This window comes from Capronia epimyces (assembly GCF_000585565.1).
Source record: "Capronia epimyces CBS 606.96 chromosome Unknown aczIQ-supercont1.10, whole genome shotgun sequence".
NCBI lineage: Eukaryota > Fungi > Ascomycota > Eurotiomycetes > Chaetothyriales > Herpotrichiellaceae > Capronia > Capronia epimyces.
In genome coordinates, this window is record NW_006912913.1 from 1,280,080 (window position 1) to 1,305,455 (window position 25,376).

General features: G+C 53.0%; 8 protein-coding genes across 8 annotated transcripts; 3 read left to right on the forward strand and 5 right to left on the reverse strand.

Annotated features, from left to right (window-relative positions):
- Nucleotides 1–68: 68 nt before the first annotated feature.
- On the reverse strand, nt 69–1,166 carry A1O3_10021 (uncharacterized protein; the record flags this gene model as incomplete). Its single annotated transcript, XM_007740112.1, has 2 exons — nt 69–719; nt 774–1,166. The coding sequence occupies 2 exons, from the start codon at nt 1,164–1,166 to the stop codon at nt 69–71; spliced, it is 1,044 nt and encodes a 347-aa protein (XP_007738302.1).
- A 715-nt stretch (nt 1,167–1,881) lies between these two features.
- A1O3_10022 (uncharacterized protein) lies at nt 1,882–3,450 on the forward strand (the record flags this gene model as incomplete). Its single annotated transcript, XM_007740113.1, has 1 exon — nt 1,882–3,450. The coding sequence occupies one exon, from the start codon at nt 1,882–1,884 to the stop codon at nt 3,448–3,450; it is 1,569 nt and encodes a 522-aa protein (XP_007738303.1).
- Nucleotides 3,451–3,761: 311 nt separating this feature from the next.
- On the reverse strand, nt 3,762–4,592 carry A1O3_10023 (alanyl-tRNA synthetase; the record flags this gene model as incomplete). Its single annotated transcript, XM_007740114.1, has 1 exon — nt 3,762–4,592. One exon carries the CDS (start codon nt 4,590–4,592, stop codon nt 3,762–3,764), a length of 831 nt encoding a protein of 276 aa, XP_007738304.1.
- Nucleotides 4,593–5,423: 831 nt separating this feature from the next.
- Nucleotides 5,424–6,818, forward strand: A1O3_10024 (uncharacterized protein; the record flags this gene model as incomplete). Its single annotated transcript, XM_007740115.1, has 1 exon — nt 5,424–6,818. The coding sequence occupies one exon, from the start codon at nt 5,424–5,426 to the stop codon at nt 6,816–6,818; it is 1,395 nt and encodes a 464-aa protein (XP_007738305.1).
- Nucleotides 6,819–9,560: 2,742 nt separating this feature from the next.
- On the forward strand, nt 9,561–10,319 carry A1O3_10025 (uncharacterized protein; the record flags this gene model as incomplete). The annotated part of the gene is made up of 1 exon (XM_007740116.1): nt 9,561–10,319. One exon carries the CDS (start codon nt 9,561–9,563, stop codon nt 10,317–10,319), a length of 759 nt encoding a protein of 252 aa, XP_007738306.1.
- A 2,896-nt stretch (nt 10,320–13,215) lies between these two features.
- Nucleotides 13,216–15,450, reverse strand: A1O3_10026 (uncharacterized protein; the record flags this gene model as incomplete). Its single annotated transcript, XM_007740117.1, has 5 exons — nt 13,216–14,129; nt 14,183–14,581; nt 14,650–14,851; nt 14,912–15,110; nt 15,182–15,450. The coding sequence occupies 5 exons, from the start codon at nt 15,448–15,450 to the stop codon at nt 13,216–13,218; spliced, it is 1,983 nt and encodes a 660-aa protein (XP_007738307.1).
- A 2,838-nt stretch (nt 15,451–18,288) lies between these two features.
- A1O3_10027 (uncharacterized protein) lies at nt 18,289–21,480 on the reverse strand (the record flags this gene model as incomplete). Its single annotated transcript, XM_007740118.1, has 1 exon — nt 18,289–21,480. The coding sequence occupies one exon, from the start codon at nt 21,478–21,480 to the stop codon at nt 18,289–18,291; it is 3,192 nt and encodes a 1,063-aa protein (XP_007738308.1).
- Nucleotides 21,481–22,370: 890 nt separating this feature from the next.
- On the reverse strand, nt 22,371–24,766 carry A1O3_10028 (uncharacterized protein; the record flags this gene model as incomplete). Its single annotated transcript, XM_007740119.1, has 2 exons — nt 22,371–24,533; nt 24,581–24,766. 2 exons carry the CDS (start codon nt 24,764–24,766, stop codon nt 22,371–22,373), a joined length of 2,349 nt encoding a protein of 782 aa, XP_007738309.1.
- Between the last annotated feature and the right edge of the window lie 610 nt (nt 24,767–25,376).

A 25,376-nucleotide genomic window follows, 5' to 3' on the forward strand; every position in this document is an offset into this window, starting at 1 on the left:
CTGGGGCCACTTCTAGCTACTCTCCTAATCACTCATGCAAGCAAATCGGGTGCCATTTCAGGCAACCTTCATTCTGTGTCTTCGGCCGCCTTCAGAAGTTTCTGCAGCGAACGGAACGCCTTGTGTGCAAAAGGCTCCATGTTGTCCCCATACTTGTCCGGCGCTTTGCCATCGAAAACTTCCATCGACACCCAGTTCCTGAAGCCTGTCTTGAAAACTGCTTCGGTGAAGTCCTCTATAGGCAAATATCCGCCGTCGTACGGAATGGGTCGATAGTCATGGCTCCATTGACCTCGCGGCCTCAGGCCACTCTCGTCCGGCCTGTCTGCGAGAGGAGGTTCCACCTGGTATGCGTCGGAAATCTGCAAGAAGAATATCTTTTCTGGTGGAACGGTTTTGGAGAGTTCCTTGCAACTAGCCTTCCATCTCCGGTCCAGCTCACTTTTGTCCACATCTTCGATCAAGCCTGATTTCGTGGTTGGACTTCCCCATTCTCCACCAGCGCTTTGGAAGGTGTCCAGGCACAGACCGAGGTTTGGTCTGTTGGCTCTTTTGACGACTTCCCAAACATCCTTCCAGGTGCTAGCGTGCGTGCCCCAACACCAATTTTCGTACGCAATTTTGAACCCCTTACCCGCAAAGATGTCTGCAAGTTCGGCCAGGTCAGATGCCATGTCGTCAAAGCTGGAGGAGATGCCTTCGGCGTCGGATGACCCAACCTGTTACCCGCTGTCAGCACCCCTAGATTTGGACCACCCAAACTCGCCACTTACTTGGAGCATGTCCGTTCCCACGGCCTCCATGATCGACATCCATCCCTTGGCCCGTTCAAAGGCATCCGTCCTCTCTTCGCTTCCATTGGGCCAGCCTTCGAAGTTGGCAAACGGTTGCAAGATCAAAACCTTCAACCCATGCTTCTCGCACAATTTCCCAACTTCTCTTCCCACAGATTGCAGTGTTGCGTAGTCTTTGGGGTCGATTTCTGATTTGCTTTCAGAGATTAGTTGACCATATGCCAGAATGTCGGGCATGGAGAGTTCGATGGCGTTAAATCCAGCATTCGCGATGGCTTCGAGCTTCGCCGGCAGCGTGTGCTTGGAATCGTCATGGCCTATCGAACATGAGGCATAACAGACTGGGATTTTTTGCCCTTTGAATTCCGCCATTCTCGAGCCAGAGGATCGAATACTGTTATACTTGCAGCTTCATCAACCAACTCCCTTGATCCAGTCTTTGGGCGCCCTCAACGTTTCACAACATATGGCAAGATCTCCTCAGAGAGCAGTGGTTTGGAATGGGCAAAAGAGACCTGTGGGTGTCCTAGTCACCTATCGATGTGCAAATGCGCATTGACTTGCTTCCTGTCTTCCTCTAGACGTCGTCGCCCATGTGACATGGAATAGAAGCTCATCAAGCCACCAAAGCTGGTGGGCAACATGACGTCACATACGCGTCAGACGCAGACAGTTGAGGGTGGAGGGACCACCTTGATTGCGTAGATCTTCCCCGTCAACCTCGAAGGATCTCGAGTAAGCAATACCTAGTATACTTGATGCTAACGCAGTCATGCGGATATCAGCTTCCGACGGCCTCCTCATTTCCGTGGTTAGGTGGTGATAAAAGACGCGACTCACCCACTATCGACAGCGAAGACATCGAAGCCTGGAAGCATTCTAGCAACCTCGACCATCTCAACAGCAGCATAGAAGGGAGCGTTGTTCAACCGATAAGATGGATGAAGCCAGTGGGCCCGAGTTCCAAAAGGTGTGTCTTTTCCTCACGACCTAGAATGGTCCTCCACGCCTGGATAGCGTCAGCCACCAATCCGAACGGGACTGACTATTTGAGACAATACAGCTTGGCATGATTGGCGTAGGAAGCATGGGTGCAATGATGTCTCTGTTATATGCCGAGCATGGTGTTGAGGTACATTATTTCGATCCCGGTACGTGGTATTCATCGGAAGTTCTTCAATGGTTCCAAGTCAGTCGACCTTCTAACCATGGAGTACGAATAGAAGAAGACAATGCCCGCGTTCTGGAAGACGAGGTGAAGAAAATCCACCTGGATGACCGTGTTTTGCGGCATCAAGACTACAAAGATCTCTGTGAAAGCCTCTCCTCAGCCAACTCACCCAAGCTTTTCGTATTCAGCACGCCGCATGGTTCCGCCGGCGACGAGATCGTTCAAGGGCTACGGCCGTACCTGAAAAAGGGTGACATCATCCTTGACTGCGCGAACGAGCATTGGCAGAATACCGAACGACGACAACAAGAACTCGAGCCTGATGGGATCCATTACATCGGATGCGGTGTCAGTGGCGGGTATCAGAGCGCAAGATCTGGGCCGTCCATGTCGCCTGGAGGGGACGCGGAAGCGCTGAAGAAGGTGCTGCCGTTTTTGCAGCGAGTCGCGGCCAAGGACAGGCAAGGCCGTCCGTGTGTCACGGCGATCGGGCCTGGTGGAAGTGGCCACTACGTGAAAATGGTGCACAACGGTATCGAACAAGGGATGATGTCAGCGATCGCAGAGGTCTGGTTCATCATGAACAGGTGTTTGAAGATGAAGTATGAGCGGATCGCAGAGGTGTTTGAATCTTGGAACAGCGACGGCCCACTAGAAGACAACTTCCTCGTCTCCATCGGCGTCGACATCAACCGCACCAAGGACAAGGACGGCAATTTCGTCCTCACCAACGTCCTCGACAAGGTGGTGCAGGATGTCGACAACTCCGAGGGCACGGGGGTCTGGACCTGCGAGGAGACGATCCGTCTACACGTGCCGGCACCAACCATCGTCTCGGCCCATCTGTTCCGCCTCGCTTCGGCCGATGCAGCCCGCCGTCTGGCCGTGAACACATCCTTCCATGGCGGCGTGCCCCCGGGCATCATCAAACTCGAAGTCCCGCACGAGAAAGCGCTACCTTCGTTCCTCGAGGACCTGAGGCTTGCTCTGTATGCGGCGTTCCTCTGCTCATTCACGCAGGGCCTCCAGATCATCAAGGCCATGGATCGGGAGAAAGGGTGGGACCTCGACTACCGCGCAATCCTGCAGATCTGGCGTAGCGGTTGCATCATCAGGAGCGGCTACATCTCAGACCTCCTGGATGGAGTGCTGGCGCGTGGGGACCATGACAATGACAATTTGCTTGCCAATCGAGAGCTCGGCGACGAACTGGTCAAGTGCTTCCCTGCGCTGAAAAACGTCGTGCTCAAAAGCCTCGAGGCTGACGCATATATTCCCTCGTTGAGCGCCACCCTCGAGTTCTACAAATACTCGGGCTCGACAGAGCTGCCGACGCAGTTTATGGAGGCCGAGCTGGATTATTTCGGCCAGCATAGCTTCGACCTTAGATCCGAAGGGCCCGGCGAGCCGGTCAAGGGCAAACATCATTATGAATGGAAGCCTGCACAGGGGATAGCCGATCAAAGGAAAAGTGAGGAAGATTAGAGTAGATTAATGAGAAATGAATCGGCACCATCAGCTTCTACATGGCATCTTATCTACGCCTAGGGAACTGGCGGCCTCGACAGACAAGCTCGCCGAATACAGTACAGAGACATAGTTCTAACCAATTGACTGACTGGATTTGTATTCCACATGTAAGGCCCGGAAAGGGAGCCCAAGGCCTCGATCTATGTGCATCTAAGTGCAACGAACTCGACAGATTGACGACGACCACAAAAGTGTCAGGCTCACACTGGTGGGTGCAGAGCCCAGCCCAGGAGCAAACAGTGAACAGATGAGCAGAACAATCGATCTCAGGACACGGTATACGAAACCCGACTGGTGCCTTTACTCCGACTGATCTTCCTGACACCGACCTTCCCACACAGATCGGTGGAGTCGACGTGTGTGCCGCCGCAAGGATAGACCTCAGCACCTATGATCTTGACGACGCGGTACTTCTCGCCGGGGGCGAGGCCGAGACCGCTGTCCGGCGAGGGAATGAGGCGGGCGAGGCCGTTGGCGCGGAAGTCGTCTTCGGACCAAAAGTCGATCTCGACGGGCATGGCGCGGGCGACATAGTCGTCGACGCGGGCTTGGATGCCGTCCTTCCACTTGCCCTCGATCAGGCCCTGGAACTCGCAGGCCGCACTGTCCGGGAAATGGCTGGCCTTGAGCTCGTCGAAGCCCGGCACCTGCGCCTCCAGCAGGTGTCGCACCGCCGCGCCCAGCACGTGCCCGGCCGTGTGGAGACGCGAGTAGAGCAGGCGTTTCTCGACGTCCAGCGACTGCGTAACGCGCTCGCCGGCGCTGAACCGCCGTGGCTGTGACTCGCCGCCGAACCGGCCCAGGTGCAACACCTGTCCGTCGTGCTCGCCGTCCATGCGCACCGCCGACACGGTGAACGTGGCCCCGTCCATCGACTCCATGCTGCCCGTGTCCGACGGTTGGCCGCCGCCTTGCGGGTGGAAGAGGGTTTCACTCGTCACCACCACAAAGTCGTCGTCACTGCCCGTCTTGAAGAGCTGCCGGTTCGTCTCGGCCAGGGCTTGGAATGGCGTCACCGCCACCACAGACGTCGACAGCGTATAGAGCTTCGCATTGTGATGGAAGGCCAACCCCGTCCGGGCCACGGCACTTGACATGCTTGTTTGGCCTCGCTTTTTTCCCGTCTGCTGGCCTGGTCGCAGTCGCGCTTGGATCCTCAATAAGCTTCGGGGGTTGGGATATGTACACAGTGGTAATAATAGTGCTGGAAATTGAGGAGTATCAATTATACGTGTGTCAATGTCTTGCGCCGTTACTTTTGCCTCCCTTTCTCACCACGTACTCCTCCCTCCATGGATAAATGATGGCTGCTGGTCTCTAAATACACCTTGACGGTCTGTCACAAAAGACGATGGCACCAAAGGGACTAAGACAGGAACAGAAATGAGAGGAAAGCGGTCGAAGGCACCCTACCTGAATTTTGGATCAAAAGGCGCAGAAGAGGCGTACGGGTTGCAACCTTCCATAAGGGGTAAGCAGGTAGAGTGAGCCCGACCTAACATGTCTATTACGTCCATCGCTCTCCTCACATAGCACCATACGACACGAGGCCGTGATCCGAGACTGTGCCTTCAGATTGTCTAAACCAGAGTGTGTGTGCTCACGCGCATTGCAGGACATGGACTGAACAGAATTGTGTGGCATAGTTACTGGTGACGACGTGGTCAGTCCAATTCCTCGCTACTCTGGACTCGGTAGACGCGACAACGTTGGATGTGTGGTGTTTTAGCGTGTTGTAAAGTTTCTGAACAGAGCAGGTCTGGCGGGCTGCTCCTTGCACCCATTCTGCAGCGACGGGCATCTTGACACTTCAACAACTCGAAAGCCCCGTCACCATGAGATTCGAGTACAACTTATCCTCTTCACCGTGGCCAATTTGTTAGACTCGCATCCTTTATCACCGCGCCTTTTGTTTACGTTTGGGCGCGATGGATCCCGACTCGGAAACCCCCAACTCGGGGTCTCCATTGTCAGATATTGACTCTGACGACTTTCCTGAAGATGTCAAATTCAACAATCGGTCGCGCTCGCATTCAAGAGGCTCTACGGTGTCTGCATCAGACGATGATCTGGCATCTCCCTTGAGCACCACGGCGCGAGCACTCGACATGCCTCCAGCTAAACGCCGCAAGACGGGCGCATCTAGCTACGACCATGCCACTCCTCAATCTGGTTCTACCGTCGTGATTCCACGATCTCGATCTCGATCTCCCACAGGATCGATATCGAGCGACAGTTCAGGCTCTGTTCCAACTTCACCGTCCTTTGCCCATCTCGGTCCCACTCACCCTCTGTCGACCGCGTACGCCGCCGCCCAGGCCAATCCTGACAATCCCGAATTGGCAGACTATGTTCAAGTGACAAAATGCCTCTGGGATGGCTGCACAGACCAGGAGCAAGGCAATATGGACAACCTTGTCGCCCACATCAATGACATACATATTGTTCCCCGCCAAAAGAAATACTACTGCGAGTGGGATGGATGTCCTCGCAAGGGCCAACCTCATACCAGTGCCTACGCGTTGAAAGCACATATGAGAAGCCACACCAAGGAGAAGCCATTTATGTGCTCTTTGCCCGAATGTGACCGCAGTTTCACGCGATCCGACGCTCTAGCTAAGCACATGCGTACCGTCCATGAAACTGAGGCGTTGCGACCGAGCGATCCAGTGCCCAGAGGCCATACGGGAGGCATTTCCAACGGAGGGCCCACTGGCAACACGGTCAAGAGAATAAAGTTGACAATGGGCGGCAAGACCAACGGGGATAAGAAAGGTACCCTGGTAGGAGATCTTCCTGCGTTACCCACCAGATACAGTGTAGCCTTGATGGGAATCAATCCTGACGACGTTGAAATGGCGGACGCCGATGGTTCAGAGGAACTCGCCGATGCTGTCGATGTCGACAGTGTCCCACTCACTCTACCTCTTCCTCCAGACTACTGGCCAACGGAGATCTGGGAGGACATGGACGAGTACGAGCGCAGTCTGCCTCCTTCGCAATATTTCCGCCTGCTGCGCCGCCAGATCCACTGGGCGGAAGAGGAAGGCAGCGAGCTGCAACGAGAGCTCGAGGAGCTACGGTCAACTGTGGAAGACGCGCAAGGCAATCTGGTCAAGCGAGGATCGGGAGACGAGAAAGGAGCGGACGAGAACCGTCGGGCGGAGTGGCAGCGGGTGGACGAGTTATTGGATGCAGTCTTGCGAGCGGAATGCGCACAGGTCATGGAGATGCTCAGCGGTGAGAAACCGGATGTTGTGGACCAGAAACCGTGGGAGTTGTTGAGGGCGCTGGTCACGGAGCTGCCGACGTCGGTGGACTAGAGGGCGGCGATTGAGAGTGCGGACTGGCGTGGACTGTCGTCGTACGATCCTGTATGGTTTAAGAGTTGATCTGTATGATTCAATCAAAATCCGATCTCTCGGACTACTTTTCCTTGAGCTTGTTATGTAAAGGCTAGCCATTGGCGGCATGGCGGAGAGGACGACGGCAATATCGCGAGATGCAAGCACAGCAGTCGAGAAGTAGGTACATGACAGGGCCGGGCCAGGCCTTAGGAACCTTTACCAGTCGCTGCAAGGCCTGCAATCTTTCGGCTGACCATAGCCTACGAGTACCAGGTCGGTAGGGCTGAAGAGCCACCTGACTGCTTCAGCCTTCGATGAGTGCCTGCTGCCTCCGTGTCCCTCGCGGCCGCCTACTAATACTGCCCGCCTAGTCCTACTACCTACTACTGCGTGTGCCATAATAGATCCGTACTCTATAAAATGCATTCACTGCACCGTGACGTCGATGGCAACCGTGTACTACTATGTCAGCACTTTAACTAGCTCCCGTAGAGAATCAAAGCCGCCATGGTGTCGCAGTAATTAGTGCACAACGAGGGTTCAGGCTGCCCGCGAGAAATGCTGGCGATGGAACAACACGATAAGCATCCATTCTCTTGAAGGGAAGGGGATATGGTGTTGACCACAGGTTCGACGGCTCAAGTCTTGCAAGGCGCGGTGCATGCAGCGCACAGCCTCTTTGGTGTGGGTGGTGTGGGTGCCCATGTAAGGTAAGGTAAGGTATCGATCGACTGTGGCCTTAGGGCCCCGCCGGGGGTTTGGAGCGAATTTACGCGGTATGGCTCTGAATTTCGACGGAGCCATACAATGCATGCAGCAAAAGAAAGATGAGATGGCGTCTCCCAATCGAACGATGGAAAACAAGATGCAGGTGCAGTGCGGCCTGCAGACTCCAGAGTGGTCAGTGGTCGGTGGTGAGTGGTCAGTTCTGGCTGCCAGATAGCAACAGGTTTAGAGGCTCAAGCTGTGAGTCACAATGGAGAAGAAAGGGGAAATTAAGCCACACCAGATAGCAGACACCACTTGTTAGTTGGGAGAGCCCTGTGTCCTCGATCCATACAGAGTAATATCTCCGTTTATCACAGTATGCAAGCCAGAAACAAGTTGACTGTCTTTATCGTAGCAGAATGCAAGATGTTGCTGAAGTTGACGATCATGCCAAAGGGCGTCGAATTGGTAATGGAGACCGCGGAAATGCGACTGCAGTGCCTCGTATTCGGGCTTCTTGCACTTTTGCGACCGGCATCTAACAGGGCTCATTGAATGGTCCGGCGGCTGCTGCAGACTCCACCGATTATGAGTCAACTGTCAACTCGACCACGGCGATGCAACTTGTTTCATCCTCGCCCGCCATCCGCCAGCTTAGGTGCCCGTAGTTTAGATGCTAGGTGCCCCGATCAATCATAATGGCAGTGGTACAGTATTTCTGTGGCCGTCGTGGGCCAACCATGGGGGGAATAGAGTTGCGTCGATGTACCACTACAATTGTCTGCCTTGGGGTGGAACGGGAGCGGGAGAGTGCTAAGGTGCTAGTCCGCCTTCAAGTTGGTCAGCACTGGCTGTCCTCAATCCTCGGTCCTGTGAAAGAACACGCTGTTATCTGGTTGTTGTTCTTACTCTCTTGTACAATCATCCTGCATCCTGGCCCTGTCACCTGTCAGATTGCCACCCTCTGCAAACGCGGGCTGGACACTGGACAGGTGCACTGCCAGTCAGTGCCAGTCAGTGCCAGTGAGCCGTTTCAGCGGCGGGCTAAGGAGGCCTCAAACGCCAGGCCCAATCACCAGCAGCCCGTGGTGGGTCCTTGCTCACTGGGACTAGCGCCCGCGACAGACCCACCCTGCCAAGGCGCACTGCGGTTCACGCACACTGGCGCAGGCTCCGGCTGCCCGCCGCACTTAAACTTCCTCCTGCCCCGTGCCTGCTGCCTGATTTTCCCTTTTTTTTCCTTCTCTTTTCCGCATCACCACAAACACTCATCGACTCAGAACAGCATCAGGACTTCATCACGACATGGAGTCACTTTGATCTTCTCGTCCCCTCTCTGTCTCGCTCACCGGCAAGATAGACTCAGTCATCTCTCCCCGTTTACAACAAACTGACTCTCACCTCACCCCCCGTCCACAGTCTCCACCCGGAGTCCCTGTGAACAAAGACTTCGTCGCTTCCCTCAGCACGAGTTCTTCACTCACCTTCGCAACCATTCACGCGTTGGATTATACATCCTTCACCACGGATCAACAGCAACAATGGCGTCCCTCAACCCCAAGATCACCCGCTGCACCGCAGAATCACCACAGCTTCACCCAGGACTTTCAGCTCTTCGCCGCTCCGGAGATCCTCCCTCGAGTTTCTCCGACAGCCTCGCGTGCGCAGGCGATATCGAGTACAGCCCCTAAACCCCACAGATTGTCTCAACCCAGACATCTCTCCCTCAGCAGCAGAGTGTCTCCAGTCCAGTCTAATCAGTCTCCGTCTTTCGGGCATTTCCACTCGTCACTCAACCACCGGTCTTACTCAAGTCCAGCATTGTCACACCAACGTCTACAGAAACAAAGCTTGCGTCAACTAGCTCATCTGCAGCAACTCCCTCCTGTTCCTCCATTTGATTTACCCTCAACAATCACTCATAGAAACAACTCGGCACCCACGGTATCACAAGGTACGAATCGCGAACAGCTTCCTCACCGGAACCGAACACTAACCTCGTCAGCCGGCATGTCGACCGTCTTTGACACCACCTTCCTTCCGGGAGGCGACTTTCTCGCCTCCCAGGATGACTTCTTGGATTTCGACACCAACTTCCAGCCAACCAACTACGCCGCTGCCTCTGCGTACACGCCCAACGATGGTACTGTTTCACCGTCGGATCTGTTCAAGGATGATTCTATCATCATGTCGGCCCCGCCATCTACTGCCTTCCCCAACTTGAGTACGCCCGACTCCGGCTACCTTGAGTCTCCGGCTATGGCCAGTAGTGGTTTGAACACCTCTCCGTTGGAAGATGGACTATTAGATGGCCAGTTGAACTTTGGCGAACTAGACAACTTGGCACCACTGTTTCCCCAAAACGGCTTCGATCAGTTTGCTCAGAAATCTGTTGTGTCAAATGAGCCCTCTCGAGTCAAGTCGGGCTTCAATGGCGCAGACCTGCAATCTTCTGCCACTGCATTTCCCATGGTTAGGCAGAAATCATCTCCTGGCCGGCCGCCGTCGGTGCCGTTCGCCCATGGCCGCAAACACTCGGAAACTTACGGCATCAGCAAGCCCTCATCCAAGTCGCGCTCCAAAGTCTTGACAGAAATCAAGATCGACAGTGACGACGACAAGGAGACTGCCAAGAGGAAGAAGAACACCGCTGCTGCTCGAAAGTCTCGACAAAGAAAGCAGGAAGCCGCCGAAGCTGCCGAGTCGGAGATTCAACGACTCAGGGCCATCATCTATCGTCTAGGAGCCGACCCGGATGCGGCAGTTTAAGCGGAAATCCAATCACGGAGTGTTTTGATGATCGAGGACAGGAAATCAATCTTACCTTGACGCTTGGTTTGATTACAATGCATCGGACCACAATGAAGCTGTCGTCGCTTCCTACTCAGGGAGCATTCAGACGCAGCAGCATGACGCCTTGGGGTTGGGGAACTGTTGGGCTGAAGCCAGTAGGGCTGCCTCTCCCCTTCCGCCACGTCGCCCTTTTTTCTTTATCGTTCTTGTCTTTATTGGTTCAAGCGATCATGGGGGTTGATGAGGTTCTCGCTTTGGGATTCCCAGGCTTCCCCCACCAAAAACTCATCGCTATGGTTTTTCTGCAAGACACGCTCAGGCCTTGGCCCATGTAGCAGTGGGCGCGAAGGCCAGATTGTTCTTGCCTGCTTGATTGTTGTTCTGGACACGTTATGGCCGGTTCTGACCGTCTCCCATTCACGATACTCTGGACTTTCCTATGTCACCATGTCACCTCTGGGGTCGACGAGGACGAGGACACTTCGGGTTCTGGATGGGATTGACTCGTGGCCTGTTTCGGAACGTGGTTCAATCCTCAAAAGTACCGTTGCGGATCCCGACAGGGTGAAAGCGATGTATGCAGTCATTCTTTATTGTTAGTTTGCAGATAGCTAGCTCATGCAAGACGTGATTACGTCTGTCTCCAACTCGACGTCTATATTCGTTGAGTTGGAGGCGCGAATTCAACTCGATCTTTACCATCTGCGTCTCCCTGTGTCTGTATCTTTGTAACTTTTACCGGTCTGCTTATGCCTTGATGCTTTGGTCTCCTGTGTCTGTATCTTTCTTTACCTGTCTGCTTATGTCTTGCTGCTTTGGTCTCCAGTGTCTGCATGTGTACCTATGTCTGTGTGTCTCGGTGTTTATTTGACCCTTTCCAAGTCCGCTTTATGCCTCTTATGCTGTGTGTGTCTGTTTTTCTTTGACGAGGTCGTCCCTGATTTGATTTTCGCTATACTGGAGGTATATTGGAGGTGTACTGGAGGTATAGGGAGTACTAGAGGTTTACTGGAGGTTTACGATATCCATCCCATCATCTATCTCTCATTCTATCCCATCTATCCCGTCCCATCATGACCATCCCATCATGACCATCCCATCTATCCATCCCAGCTATCCATCCCAGCTATCCATGTTGTGAAACAACGTGACGGAATAAGTTACAACCACTACTACAGTCTACTCTACTCTACTCTACCGACTCGGACATGGCTTCTAAGCCTAAGCCTAAGCGATACTATACCTATCTACCTACCTATACGATGTGTATCTGTACAATGCGTGCTGTGTCCTGTGTGCTGTGAACTACTACTACTACTACCGCCACCACCACTACCGTCAATTGCTTCCTCGTGCTTCATTTGAGACTATTGCAATGCCTTAATGTAGGAGGATGATGTTAATGTAGGATGATGAAGAAGAGAAAATAGTATGAGCATAGTAGTCAAGTGTGTCTCATAAGCCATGCGATATAGATCGAAGATAGACGTTCGTCAGTCTCAACCTTCCAAGTCGCTAGCTACGGTGCAGTACTCATATAGAAGTGTACTTTTCCGGGCCGGGGAATCGAACCTGAATAGAATAAAAGAATTGGGGGATGAAAATATAAAAAGGTCTGTTTGAGGAAGCTGGATTGCCTATTTCGGCTGAGTGTCACACTGTAAGTCACATGACATCATGTGATCTTAGACAGACTCACGTGATTGCCAACGCTTGGCAACAGGCTTGGCGTAGCCTTGTAACATAGCACACGTGACTTGTGACTTGGACAAGAGCCTTATGGTTATGAGGATTGAGGATCGCAACACTCCTTCATACTCTCTCCTCTCCTCTCCTCTCTCCTTCAACAAGAACAAGAATCTCACCTCTCACCTCTCACCTCTCACTTCCTCACTTGGCAGTAGGAGAGACTCACTGCATACCATATAATTACCTACTATATAATGTGTAATCTCTAGTATAGTACGGAGTACAAGTATGCTTAGCCAGGCATTTACTCGAGACAGTCGGACGTACTGACTGGACTGGGACCAATTACTACTATCAGAGCTGATGGGCTGGGTACTATCCAGGTGTCTGCTTCGTACTTACTCCTGAAAGTAAATCAAAACTACTTTCCATACATAGAAAAAACACATGGAAACAACTGTGATTGATACTGTATTAGCTATTACTATCCGAACTCGCTATGCTGTGCTTGCTACTGAACCATCTGCTTAGCATTTCCCCATTTTCGCTCCATTATCGCACCATACCGTTCTCTGACAAAGTCGAGGTATGGCGTTGGTTTGCTTTGAAATATCGACATTCCAAAATAGACCTGTTCCAGCATTCAACAGAAATTTCCAAATTTCAGGGGAATCCCCACATTGGGAAGATAGAGAGGACTAATAAGCCTCCTATTTTTCCCACTGCCGCTTCTCTGCCTTTCATCCAGTAGCACACTTGCTCTCAGGGGGTATCTCTTCTCGTAAGGACCAGACTTGCATAAGCGGGGTATCTGTACTGAAACGCACAATCGACCAAACAACAAAAACCAATTTCGATCTAGTAGTGGGGGGTATCCTGAAAGCACACAAAAACATATGCAAATGAGTGTTGTTCGAGTTTGTCGTAAAACTGGGACCAAGGTGGTGAAAGCGGAAAGAAAGAAGCAAGCCATGCAGAATCTGGCGTCGGATCGAATCCGGGTCGCGCCACCTCAACCGACGAGGCCAGAGAGACGAGAAGGGCTGCGAGGAGGTAGCGAAGGATTGCTGTAGTTCTTCTCGTCCCACCACTTCTCAAACTCAACTGGGCTAGTCGTTCCAGACAGTCGAGATGGATGTGACAGGGATGTGCGTGGAGTCTTGTCTCTGACCTCGTTGGACCTTCAAGCGCTGGCCTTGACTTCTGGAGCAGTGCTGCTAGTGGTCGCAGGTTCGGGCTTGGAGACAAGGTCTTCCGGGACAACGTCACCAGTGATTTGGCTAGGCTCAGACGCCTCTGCGACGGGCGCAGGAGTCTCCGAGACCGTAGTCGCTTCATGAGCGCTGGGGGCAGTGGTGGCAGTTTCGGTGACAGGTTCCGCAGGCTTGTCCTTTGGCCCCTCCGACTTCACCGCTTTACTAGCGCGGCGGACGAGGTTGCCGATCAACTTGCCTGGCAATGGAGACTTCTCGCGCTTTTGTTCGGCGGTAGCATCTTCGCCATCGGTGGCCTCGGTTCTCTTCTTGTTGAAGAACAGCGACGTCCGGCGTTTGTTGTCACGTGCAGGACGCTCTTCCTTGGTCTCGGCTGCGGAATCGGTAACGGCCGTTTCGGTGGGTTGGGTGCTGGCGGCCGCAACAGGGTCTTTGGCAATCTCTTCAGCGGCGGTCTCTTCTTTGGCCTCCTCCTTGTGTTCTTTCTTGCCCTCCAACTTGGCTTCGGTCTTCTTGATGAAACCAATGAAACCACCCTTCTTTTCTGTCTTGGGGGTGCTGGAGGCTTCGGCGGCAACGGGAGTCGCATCCTTTGCAGGCTCTTCAGCTGGAGCAGCAGACGTCTCGGCATCCACTGGAGCAGTCACGTCGGCGGTGTTGATTGGCTTGTTCTCGATTGGCTCTTCGAGCTTGGGCGCCGTTTCCGACACAGGGGGGACATCCGAGCTTGTAGTCGCTTCATTCTCGGTCTTTTCAGAGGTTGGGCTGGTCACACGGTGCTTGAAGAAGTTGCCAAAGACAGAACCTCGCTTGGCCTTCTTGTCAGTTGGCGCTTCCTCCTCCTTGTCCTCTTTCTTGTCGGTGGCGACAGCAGCAACTGGAGCTACATCGTGTTAGATAAATTGCATCGCATCCACGCAGACAATCACAACTTACCGGCAGCAGCGGCGACAGCAGAAGCCTCGGCAGCTTCGACAGCCTTGCTAGGTTCTTCGTCTGCCTTGGCTTCCTCTTTCTTCTCCTCCGCCTCGGTCTCTTGCTCTTCCTTTACTTCTTTTTTGGCTTCGGCCTTTTCTTCTTTCTTCTCGGCCAGCTCCTCCTTCTTGCCAAGCAGAGTTCCAAAGATGCTGCCACGTTTGCGCGACTGAGAGCGCTCTTTCTTGGCCTTGGGGGTTTCTTCAGCGCTATTGGCAGAGGTGCTGGAGTTGTCGGCGGCCGGGGTGGTAGCAGCTGCAGCAGTGGCGGCAGCGTTGACCTCGAGGGACTTCTTGGGTTCCTTGGACTTCGAGCGCGGAGTTTTGGCCGCGGCGGCTGGAGCAATAACGGGAGGTTTGGCTAGAGCTGCATTAGCCGACGATCATGGGTGGAACCAATAGGTCATGGAGAATCATGTATAAACTTACAATATTCTTCAACGTTCTTCTTGTAGCTCTCACGTCCGATAATCTCCTCTTTCAGACCCTTGGCCTCTTCAATAGCCTTCTCGATTGCAACGATCCAGCTCGCGCGCTCGTCAGCCTTGGTGGCCTCGAAACGGTGCTGGTGGCTGCCAGCCTTGAAACTGAAGAGGTTGTAACCTTCCTTGGTGACACTGGAAGCATCGGCCTGGACAAGACCCGTCAGCTCCTATTATAGACAGAATCATGTGAGGAGACGGCTACTTACAAGGTTGATGATCCCAACCGGAGTCGCCTTGTCTTCGACGCGTTTGGCGAAAAACAGCAGCCCTTTGCCGGTTTCGCGAGCCCATGCGGCTGTTGAATGCTTTGCATCAGCCTTCTCTGAGCGCAGGAAAGTGGCCAAAGACTCTGGTGTCGATGGCTCTTCAGAAAACCAGAAGTAGTGCTTGGTGAAGAAAAACTTCCTGCACATCACACATGTTAGCCTGCGATTTCGTCTTGTTCACTTGTGGCCATTCACGCCAGGAACACATACTTGAACAGGGTGGGTTCTTTGTATCCCAAGACACCCTCTGAAGCAGGGACAGGCGCTGCGGGCGTTTCATCCTTCTTCACCTCCTCCGTGGCTGGGGCGACAGGCTCTTCCGTGGTAGTAGCATCTGCTGCCAGAGCAGCTTCGGTCGTCTCAGTGGGGGCAGCCGATGTCTCCACGGGAGCAGTTAAGGCTTCAGGCTGTTCAGGGAGAGGCTTGGAGGTCTCGGCGACAGGAGTCTCCTCGACGGACTTGGGGGCTTCGACAGACATGATTGATCAAGTCGAACTTGGATGGTGTGATGAATTAAGACGGATTCAGGGATTGCGGAGGGCAAAATGTAGATTTAGAAGGTCAAATTCAGACAGAGAGAATGTGTCTGAACAGAACAGGGGTGGTGGTAGAGTCGAATATGTCGACAATAACGTAGAATAAGTTTACTGAGTGTTTTGTCGCACACAGGTAATATGGTCTGTGAGGGAGTGTGTTGAAATATGAAGGTGAAGAGAAGAGTGTGAAGCGAAGCCTCTGGATATGAGAAGAAGGGCTGTCAGTGAGGAGGAGGATAGGATTGGACAAGAGAAAGGGAGCGAGATTGAAAAAGGCGCGTGAGATGATGGGATCCAAGATTTTTGGCCTTGCCAGGCTGGGGGATTTGTTTTGGGTCACCCTTGGGGGTTCTGTCGGCCTTGTCCAGTGGCCAGTCAGGGCAGCGCAGCACCGGCGAGAAGAGATTTGGAGGCCACTAGGCATCAGGCTAACAGGGACCAAGGTGCCTAACACGGCCACTAATTGCCAGGCAAACTAGCAGGCCAACCCAGGCCCACCATCCCTGCCCTTTAACTGGAAGACGTGAACACAGCCTCCAGCAACCCAGAACTATACCCACCTCCGTCTCTATCTTACTCCACTGAACCAGTCACTACCACGACGGGTCCAACGCCTTTTCTGTAGCGTCAATTCCCGTTGCCTGTCCGCCACTGTCGCAGAATCCAATCGAATCTGAACTACTATGGAGTACGGAGTGCCTGCACTTGTATAGTTTTGAAAGCATGTTGCGAACATTGTACGGAGTGGGTGGCTGTGAACACATCCAGAGTATAGAGTACACCAGAATCCATCTCTCTTCTCTGCATATGAACCACTTCTTCCACAGCGGCAGTCAACAGCCCGAAACGTCCCCCTTTCTTCCCGGGATCAAGGGTTCTCGTAGCGACGCTCAACTCCAGTCAGCCACTCCGTACTGCCAATGTATCGCATGACAGCTGTTGCTTCGCACCAGTATCGAAGTACCGCTCCTAAGATCATCACGCCGATCCAGGACCTCCCCTCCATCCCCGCTCCGCCGTCCTCTTTCCGTCCAAGACCTTGATGGCGTTATTCGTTGTAGTGGGGGGCCGGGAAATATCGCGTACAGGCATCTTGGGTTGGCGGAGGAAGAGAGCCATCGAGATGAATATCAAACATGTAGTACCGTCAGAAGTTTCAAGATTGCGTATAGGTAGCGAGGTGAGATTCTCGGCGTGAAATACGGAGTATGGCGTCCCTGACTCCCGTATATTCAATGTAATTAGCCCAAACCCAGTTGATTCTCGATTGACCTCCAGTGCCTCGTCTCCTCATCTGGCAGAGAAAAGCGCGATAGCAAGCCTGCAACTTTACCTCCAGGGTCTGGAACACCTGGTAAGCGACGACATATTGTGGCGTTCGCAAGGGATCCTGTCACCTCCCAAACCCAAGTGACAAGAGGATGCCAGGAAACGGCTGCTGGTCATGCGACCGTCATTCGGGTGACGTGCCTCCTGCAGCCATCACATGCCGAGGGTTATACTCTGTAAAGTTGTGGACCAGAGCAGACGTGAGTAGGATATGTCTGCCATGCTAGCTTCCCCTGTCTGGACTCTGGAGGCCTGTTGCGAACCCTCTCCCTCAAGTAGCCCGGTGATCCCCATTCCAAGGCGCGTAGGTGGTCAACGACAGGCGGTGAGAGGTATGCTCCCTTCACTTCAAAATGTTCGGAGTCCGCGCTAATGGTGTCTCGTTTATCAGCTTGCTCAGTCTCGAGCACTGTCTGCATCTCGCCTTTCTAGCCTCCCTGGCGTCATATTAAGAGTAGGTATCGTCTTCGGGGATTATTATTGTCCAGGTCTTGAAATGGTGTGCTGATCACGATGTCGTGGTCGCAATTGCGGAGTACTTTGTCTATGCTATATGTCCCCTTTCAAGCGTCTGGTGAAGACTTCGATGTTCAAGAATCAAACAGTGTCTGCCCCGCTAAATCTCCTCAGCAGTAGGTAGTGCGTGACCAATTTATTCTGTTGCTGGGTAATCCTCTTGCAAGCTCGCAAATAATTCCACTCGGCGTCGATCGTTGCAGCAGAAGCTTCTTCTCCTCCGACTCAGGTCCACCGTGGGTTCTCATCAGTCTTCAGACAGTGACAGCGTCTGAGAAAGGGAGGCATTTAATATTGGGACGAAATTCAAGACCACTCAATGTGATTTGACTACGGAGATGTCATTCAGTATGCTCTGCAGGACTTGAAGCAGACAGCTGAAAGTGTCGGTGATTAGTATTGGATGTTGGTGTCGTCCTCCTAAGCTTCGCAAAAGCCTTCGTCCGGGCCAAGGACTCGGAGCACGAGGCCCGCTTAAGGAGGCAGTCCAAAATGTGAAACGTAACTCAAGTCAGTAAGACTTCTGACACCCTCGCGCCAACAGTCGCCGGTCCCTTATCCCGTCGCGGGGCGCCGACAAGCCTGAGCCTTGGGAAGCCCGCAAAGCCCACACCCGATTTCTGCCTAATCAAGGTGTCACATATTAGTTTGAGTGGTTGTAATGATAACAGGAGCGGCGTTCTCTCAGGTTAGTAAGGGACAGCCACTGTTTAGAATTCATTTATCCTTGAATAATTAATCAGGGTTGACTGCAACTTGCCAGAACATTACTTTTGCACGCAGACGTGCCGTTGGCCTAATGTTGATTGTATATAGCACCAAAAGCCCACTCGTGTTGTTCAATTCAGCGTCAAGGCGTATATACAGATATACAAGCTTCTGAAAATACCTCCCAGCCTGCCTTCTGGGTATAACGAGGTGCGATGCTGCCTATCCCTAGCTTGCCATCGTCAAAACATAAGACGTGATCGCATCCATTCTCTCCTTGGTCAGCTTCAGACCGATGGTGAGTAACTCTTGGGCCACATCGGGATCCTGTCGTTGCATTTCATGCCACCTCTGTCGATCCAGTTGCCAAGTGATACAATCCTTCTCTGCTGTCATGGTGGCTGTGCGCGGTGTCTGAGAAAAGAACGGCAATTCCCCACAGGGCCGTCCGGCGACAATGAGCTCCGAAAATCTGCCTTGTGGCATGTCGTAATCGGCGCGCAAGATGCCTTCTTCGAGGATATAGAAGCCATTTGGCCGGTCACCAACATTAAACAGAATGGATCCTTGCGGGTAAGTCACTTTTTCAAAGTATCTGGTGGCACGATACCAAAAGTCTTCATTCCTGTCACTTAAATCCGCAAAGATCTGAAGCAACAGAGGCAGTGGCTGCTTGAAGGATTGCCATTTGCTCGTGCTGAAGGCGTCTTCGTCGAGAGCGGTCTCGGCGACTTGATGAAGGAACTTTCGTCGTGGCGAACTGCCCATGAACTCGGCCTTGTACGATTGTGAAAGATCTTGGCTGCGGCTGCGAGGAACATCAAGATGCATCGCCACGCGCTTGGTCCGACGATGCTCCTGTTGTCGATACAGCGCAGTCAACAGCTTATTCTCACAGTGTTCCAGGGCGACGTTGAGATCGGAAAAGATAGACACATTCGAATCTGCCGCGAAGAGGCCCACATTGTGAAGGGCTTGACCGATTTCGCCATCGACATCTAGACTGCTCACGATGAGCTCGACTCCCCGCTGTTGCAGCAACCGATTGATCCTGGTAAAGGCCTCGGCAGCTGAAAAGTCAATGCCATTGATTTGGGCCATGTCCAAGATGACAAACCTGAGCGGTCGGTCTCGGAAAGAATCATCCGCAAGCAGAGCTCGAATTCGATTTTCCACTCCGACAATAGTCCCGAAAAACAAGTACCCAGCCAACTTCATCAGGAAGATCTGTTGACCGGTCTCTTTCAGGAACGTGAGCTGTACTGGCGGCCGGCGAACCAGAGATTTCGCAACTGCCCCGGAATACTCGGCCCTGATGGCTGTTCTGCGCGATGCTTGAACCACAAAACTTAGGGCCGCAAGCAGGATGCCGACCAAGATGCCGACCACAAAATCCCATACCCCCATGGTAACAACGATGATGACAATGGTGGCATACTCAAGCTTGTGGACCTTGCCCCAAGTACCAACGAGGGCCTCCTCAAGCAACTCGATGCCGAGCAAGAAAATCAGAGCGCCCACAACCATGATCGGAATGTAACCGATAATAACGGGCCCGACCAACAAGATGCCAAGAGTTGCGACTGCGAGCAACAAGCCAGCTAGACGATCGTTGCCGCCACTGTCCATGAAGAGAAGACTGTTCGTGTAGACAAGGTAGTTCTGGACACTTCCAAACAGTCCACTCAGGCAATTAGACACGCCGTGGGCGATAAGTTCGCGGTCCACATTGAGGTTATCTTCACCAGTTGAGATGCCGAGTGCTGGGACATTGATGGGGACGTGCAACACTCCAAAAAATGTCAAGGCGAACATGGCCGGGATGGTATCTGCCAGGGCCCCCCAGTGAACAGCCTTGAAGTCGTACAGAGTATAGAAATGGTACCATGGATTCCCGGCAGGTGGTGGATCAAAAACCCAGCCTCTTGAATGGAACGTTTCCATGGGGATGCCCAGGGCAAACTTGAAAAAGTAGAAGACCGCGCCAACCGACAGAAAATAGCCGCCAACCAGCATGTTTGATTTTACAAAACGCTGCACAATGATGAGAATGATTGCAAGCAGTACTGGGATAATCCAGAGGAAAATGGTGTCGCTTCGAACCAACTGCTTGAGAGTATCAAGGTTATACTCGAGATTGCCGGGGAGGCGGGCAGAGACTTCGATGCCGGTCGCAACAAGAAACCAGCCGACACCCCCGATGCAGCCAAGAAGAATGTGCCGTGGAAAGAAACCAATGAGAGATCCTAATTTGCAGGCTCCCATAAGGAAGAAAACCACGCCCGTGAGGATGGCGCTGACGGCAAAAGACAAGATGGTGGTTGCCAGAACGGATTTCGTGTTTTCCTCTCCGACCTTGTTGACGATCGTGAAGGCCATCTTGTGGAAGAAGGGAACCACTTCGATCATTTCGGATCCGATTCCACCTCGAAAGACCGAACCTCCCGAAGAATAGACAACTTGGGCCACAATCGTGCTTACATAGAACATAGCTATGCCGTCCGAACCCAGATTTTCGAAAACTTGGTGCCCCAATGGAAACAAGATCATTCCGTACGAGAGAGCATCCAGGATATTGAGAAGCAGACCCAAGAAAACAGCCGGCAGGAGACTGACCGGATGCACGATGACTTCTTCAAAGATGGTACGCCGGTTCCAGGCTTTTGGATGCCACAGCACATGAACAATTGATCGAGCTCGTCCAGCTGTGGCCCTCAGCTTCTTGTGGAAACTACTATCATCTTCCGCATATTGTCGCTCAACATCGTTCAATGAGCCGAACTGTATTGAAGACTTGCGGTCTCCTAGGAGAGCAGTCCGTTCGTTTGCGTAGGTCGGTCTGCCTCTGTCGGAGGAGTTTCGACCGTGTGCCGTGGTTCTCTTATATGATCCATTCTCATAGCCCGCCTCTTGTTCCGGAAAGCTCTCGTTCATCATACTTGACTCAGAGACAGGAGGCTCGCCGGTAGTGGGCGAGTTGTGATCGGAACCGTCTCGTGACACGGGTTCAGATTCTTCCTGAATAGCATCGGGATAACCATCATCGGAGTCGAGTGAAGAGCTTCGTGACGGGCTCCCCGGTGGGGAGACGTTGTCAGAGAGGGCAAACGAAGCCAACTCCGCAGTCTCTTCTCGTAGTTCAGCTGAGGAGGAGTAGTGGGCAGGATCTAGCTGGCCGTGAAAGGCACGGTGGTAGAAGGACCTTGCTGGAGTCCTCGCTGCAGGTTGGCTAGAGGTAGAGCTGGCTCGAGATCGACGGGTCGAGAGAGAATGGTCCGCAACAGCTTGCGGGCTGCTTTCGTCTGTGCTCCGCTCACTCTGAGACCTTCTGGAGGGAGACCCGGGCATTGGTCCCGAGCGAGTCCTGGGGAGGTGTGAGCTGTGGCGGGCATGTTGCTTGCCCGGAGCCGTTGTCGACATTATATCAACTCATGAGGTTATCATGCTGACCCGCTCGTGCACATGCTGCTCGCTACACCCAACGCCGAGCTCTTGAACCGGGGGGAGACGGGACGCGGGACGGTAACACGTCTCCGGTCACGAGAGATATACAAGGAATGAGGAATGGTCTGGACAGAGGAGTAGGCTCGAATTGACCAGGTAGGTCGAGATCGAATTGGCTGGCCGGAGAGTTTGGTTGTATGGCGAGAAGGACGACTTGAGCAACGGGGGGTAGGACAAACTTGCAAGGCAGAAAAAGCCAGCAGGGATCTGGGACGGGGATGTCAACAAGGGTCTCACGGGAGCGGTGCTAGTCATAGAGGAACTCCTCAATACCTAAACTGACTTTGGCGCTCTCCCCCAGCTGCGCAAAAAAAGTTGCTGTTGACGAAACCGTTGGAGGCCACCAATGACGGTGATTGGAGAGATAAAGGATGGAGCAGCAGATAACAGACATTTATCGACGTTGCAGAAATCCCTTCCAGCCCCGCCTGCGGCTTGCGTCTTGCCTCGCCTCCATCTGCCACAGGATCCGTGCTATGTACCGTTCATCCGGGGGGCGCTCGAGTGCGCAACCATCCTTGCACATCACGCCTGTTTTGAGCGCCCGACCAGAAATGATGTCCGGCAGCTCGTCCCGTCGTCGAGGCCTGAAGAAGGCTCAGGGGGCAGAACGAACAACCAAATCTTGGAATCGCGGCACTACGTACCGGTATTTGCCCACCGGACAAAGATAAGGTGCATACGGAGTACAGTAGTACTGGTGGTACCTACTTAGCTAATTCGATGACAAGCTTTACTACTCAACTCCATCCAGGGCATGCAGGCGGTCCGCTTTCTCTTAATTGAACCAACCTCCTGTGTTCCACCTACTGTCCTCGCCGATGTTTCAATCCTTCCAGCCAAACTACCAGTCTCTTCTTGATGATGACGCCCACCAGCTTTCCAGTGCCATCCTCCGTCACGCAGAGATGCCTCAGTCCAAGCTTGCCAAACATCTCGACGGCATATTCCATCGGCGCTTTAGCACATATGGACAGCGGGGTGCGGTCGACGAAATGTGACATGTCTAGCTCACCCTCGTGCTCAGAAGATAACATCCCTGTGGTCGGAGACAGTAGACGCACCAGGCATCTTTCTGGAAAGCTCCGACCCAGCGTCTCGAGCCCAAACTGCAGTTCGCTTTCCGCAAGGTAGCCTTGAAGCATACTCTTCTGCACGAGAACTAGTCCAGCATCCATGAGACCTCGACGTTGGAGTTGATGTAGCTTCTCGGCCAATAAAACCCGAGGGACAACGCCATTCTCTGGCACTTCCACCGTAATCTCTCGCATCGTCTGAGATGGAGGTATCAGTTCCTCGACAAGGTGATTATCCTCCTGCACCAGGCTCATACTGTATTCAAGGTCGAGGAATGGGTGGCCTAAGACCGTCTGTGCCAGATCGTAGACCCCCTCGTGTTCCAGAGCATCTGCGACCCACTTAGCCACCATGATCCCAATCATATTGGGCACGATGAACTCGAGTTCACCGGTCAATTCGAACATGATCACGGCTAGCGAAATGGTCATCCGACTGACTCCGGCCAGGAATGCTCCCGCTCCAACCATGGCAAAAATTCCTGGAGAAATGGACCCTGCGAGCAAAGGCAGTTGACCCAACAACCGTCCAAAGAACGCTCCGCCATCGAGAGCAGGAATGATGATCCCAGAGGGCACTTTGATGCCGAAGGTGACAATACTCAAGACAAGCTTGACAAGTGTGCCGTAGACCAGCCAGCCCAAATACTCGGGAGTGGGTGAAACACGTTCCTCCTGGAGACAGATATAAGCTGTCTTTGACTCATCCGAACAGTCGACCAATAGGTTCTTGATGATAACATCGCCAGGGTCTCGAGTAAGCGGATTTGGATATTGCAGTAAGCACGTCGCGAGTACTACCAAGAAGACCTCGAACACGGGATAGTTCTTGATGATGTCGTATTTTCGAAAGCTACGTGACCAGAAGAAATTGGCTTTGCAGAAGACACCGCCGAAGATGCCACCAGCAACGCCTAGGATGACAAACACGACGTAGTGGTAGGGTTGATAAGTCGAGCCATAGTTTGTCTCAAAAAGCACCAGCTTTCCAGTCCCTGTAGGATTAAGCGCTTTGAGGGTCATTGCTGCAAACAACGAGCAGATGAATGCTCGCCAGAGGACCTTTCGAGGGAAGTAAGTGGATATTTCTTCATAGGAGAACAGTACACCCCCGATAGGGGCGCCGAATGCAACGGCCAAGCCGCTTGAACAGCCAGCTGCAAGAATCTCTCTAAGCTTTCGGTCATTTTCTCGGTATTTCGGAAATCGGACACCAACCAGGTATGCCACGCAAGTAGAAATGTGAACAAAGGGGCCTTCCTTTCCCAAACACATGCCAGTAGCCACGGCGAAGACGGAGCCCACTGCCTTGACGATCAGGACGTTGAGATCCAAGAAGTGTGGAATAACGAACCCTGACAGGATCGTTTTGATCTCCGGAATGCCGCTGCCCGCAGCCATGTATATTGATTTTCCCGCGGCCGGTAACTTCCCGGCGTCCTCCTGGTCCCTTACCTGGCTGTTCATCTTGATGGGTCCCCTGTCTCCTGAGCCTGGTGCGGTAGCAGGCAGATCCCTCTTCGTGGTCAACGTAACTGAACCGCTAATGACCCCGAACGCGAGAGCGAAACCAAGGTATATCCCAAATCCATACCAGTAGTTGTCGGTCCAATATTGCCAGTCCGGACAGGTTTCTCTAGTTTCAATCGACAGAGGGTCTGCTCTTGAAGCACAGCATGTCTCCTTGTTTGCGAATGGATTAGTCCTGCAATGTCCAATCTTCCAGTCGCTGACCGTGGCGACGGCTATATCAACAAAGTAAGCCACAAATGCCGTCAAAGTGCCAATAAGGGCAACAGCAATCCATCCCTCACAGGAATCGAAGGATGATCTTAGTCTATGACGAACCCCGTTGCCGGTGTGGATAGAACGATGGCGGAAGGAGTCTTTGACCTGCAGCGCAATCAGTGTGATCCATCCATTTTGTATGATTCACTAACAAGGTCGTGAAGCCAGTCAATTGTTGTATAGTCATTGTATGGCAACCGTTCTCCAATACCAGTTTCGCCCAGCGCTTGCTCATCCCTGCTAATATGCGAAGAAACGAGAGAAGTGGTATCGGGTTCGTGAGCGATAGAACTTAGCAGTCGCGTCCTTTCGTCAGCGCACTCTTCGTCAATAGCCATGCCTGGCATCGCAGCGACATAGAAGCTGCATGGGAGAAAGAATGGCACGCGGTGACATTTTGACGAGATTCGAGAGTCTGCTCATAACTGATGATGCCGGTGGCGCAAGGCAAGCTGCCATAGCGTCCCCGAGCCCTGCATATCATATGAAAGTCAAGATAGCAGAGACACCACTCAAGCAGACCGCCATCCTAAAGGTGCTGATAAGAACCCAGAAGCAGTGTCGATCTCTCCTCACATCCACTGGTTGGTGACTGGCAGGTTTGGCGAGATAAGACCGATAAGAACATGGGCCAAGGCAGATGGCACGTGACATGACCGATGGGTGAAGCGCCGTTTGTTCAACTTCAACTCAACCACTTGAACACATCACAGTGGCCATCAATGTGACGGCTGGCATGCTCATTGCTTTTTCCTGTTGCGGGCAAGAAAATTGAACTGTGCTCGCTTCCTGTTCCTCGCCTCGTCACACCGGCCATTCAAATACTCCGTATTCATGTGGCACCCAGCTCTCCACGCAAACGGGGCGCTGCTCCTACCGCGCCCTGCAACTGCGTCTGCGGTGCGCGGTCGGGAGAGAGGTTGCCCCATCCAGTTCATGGAAAAACAC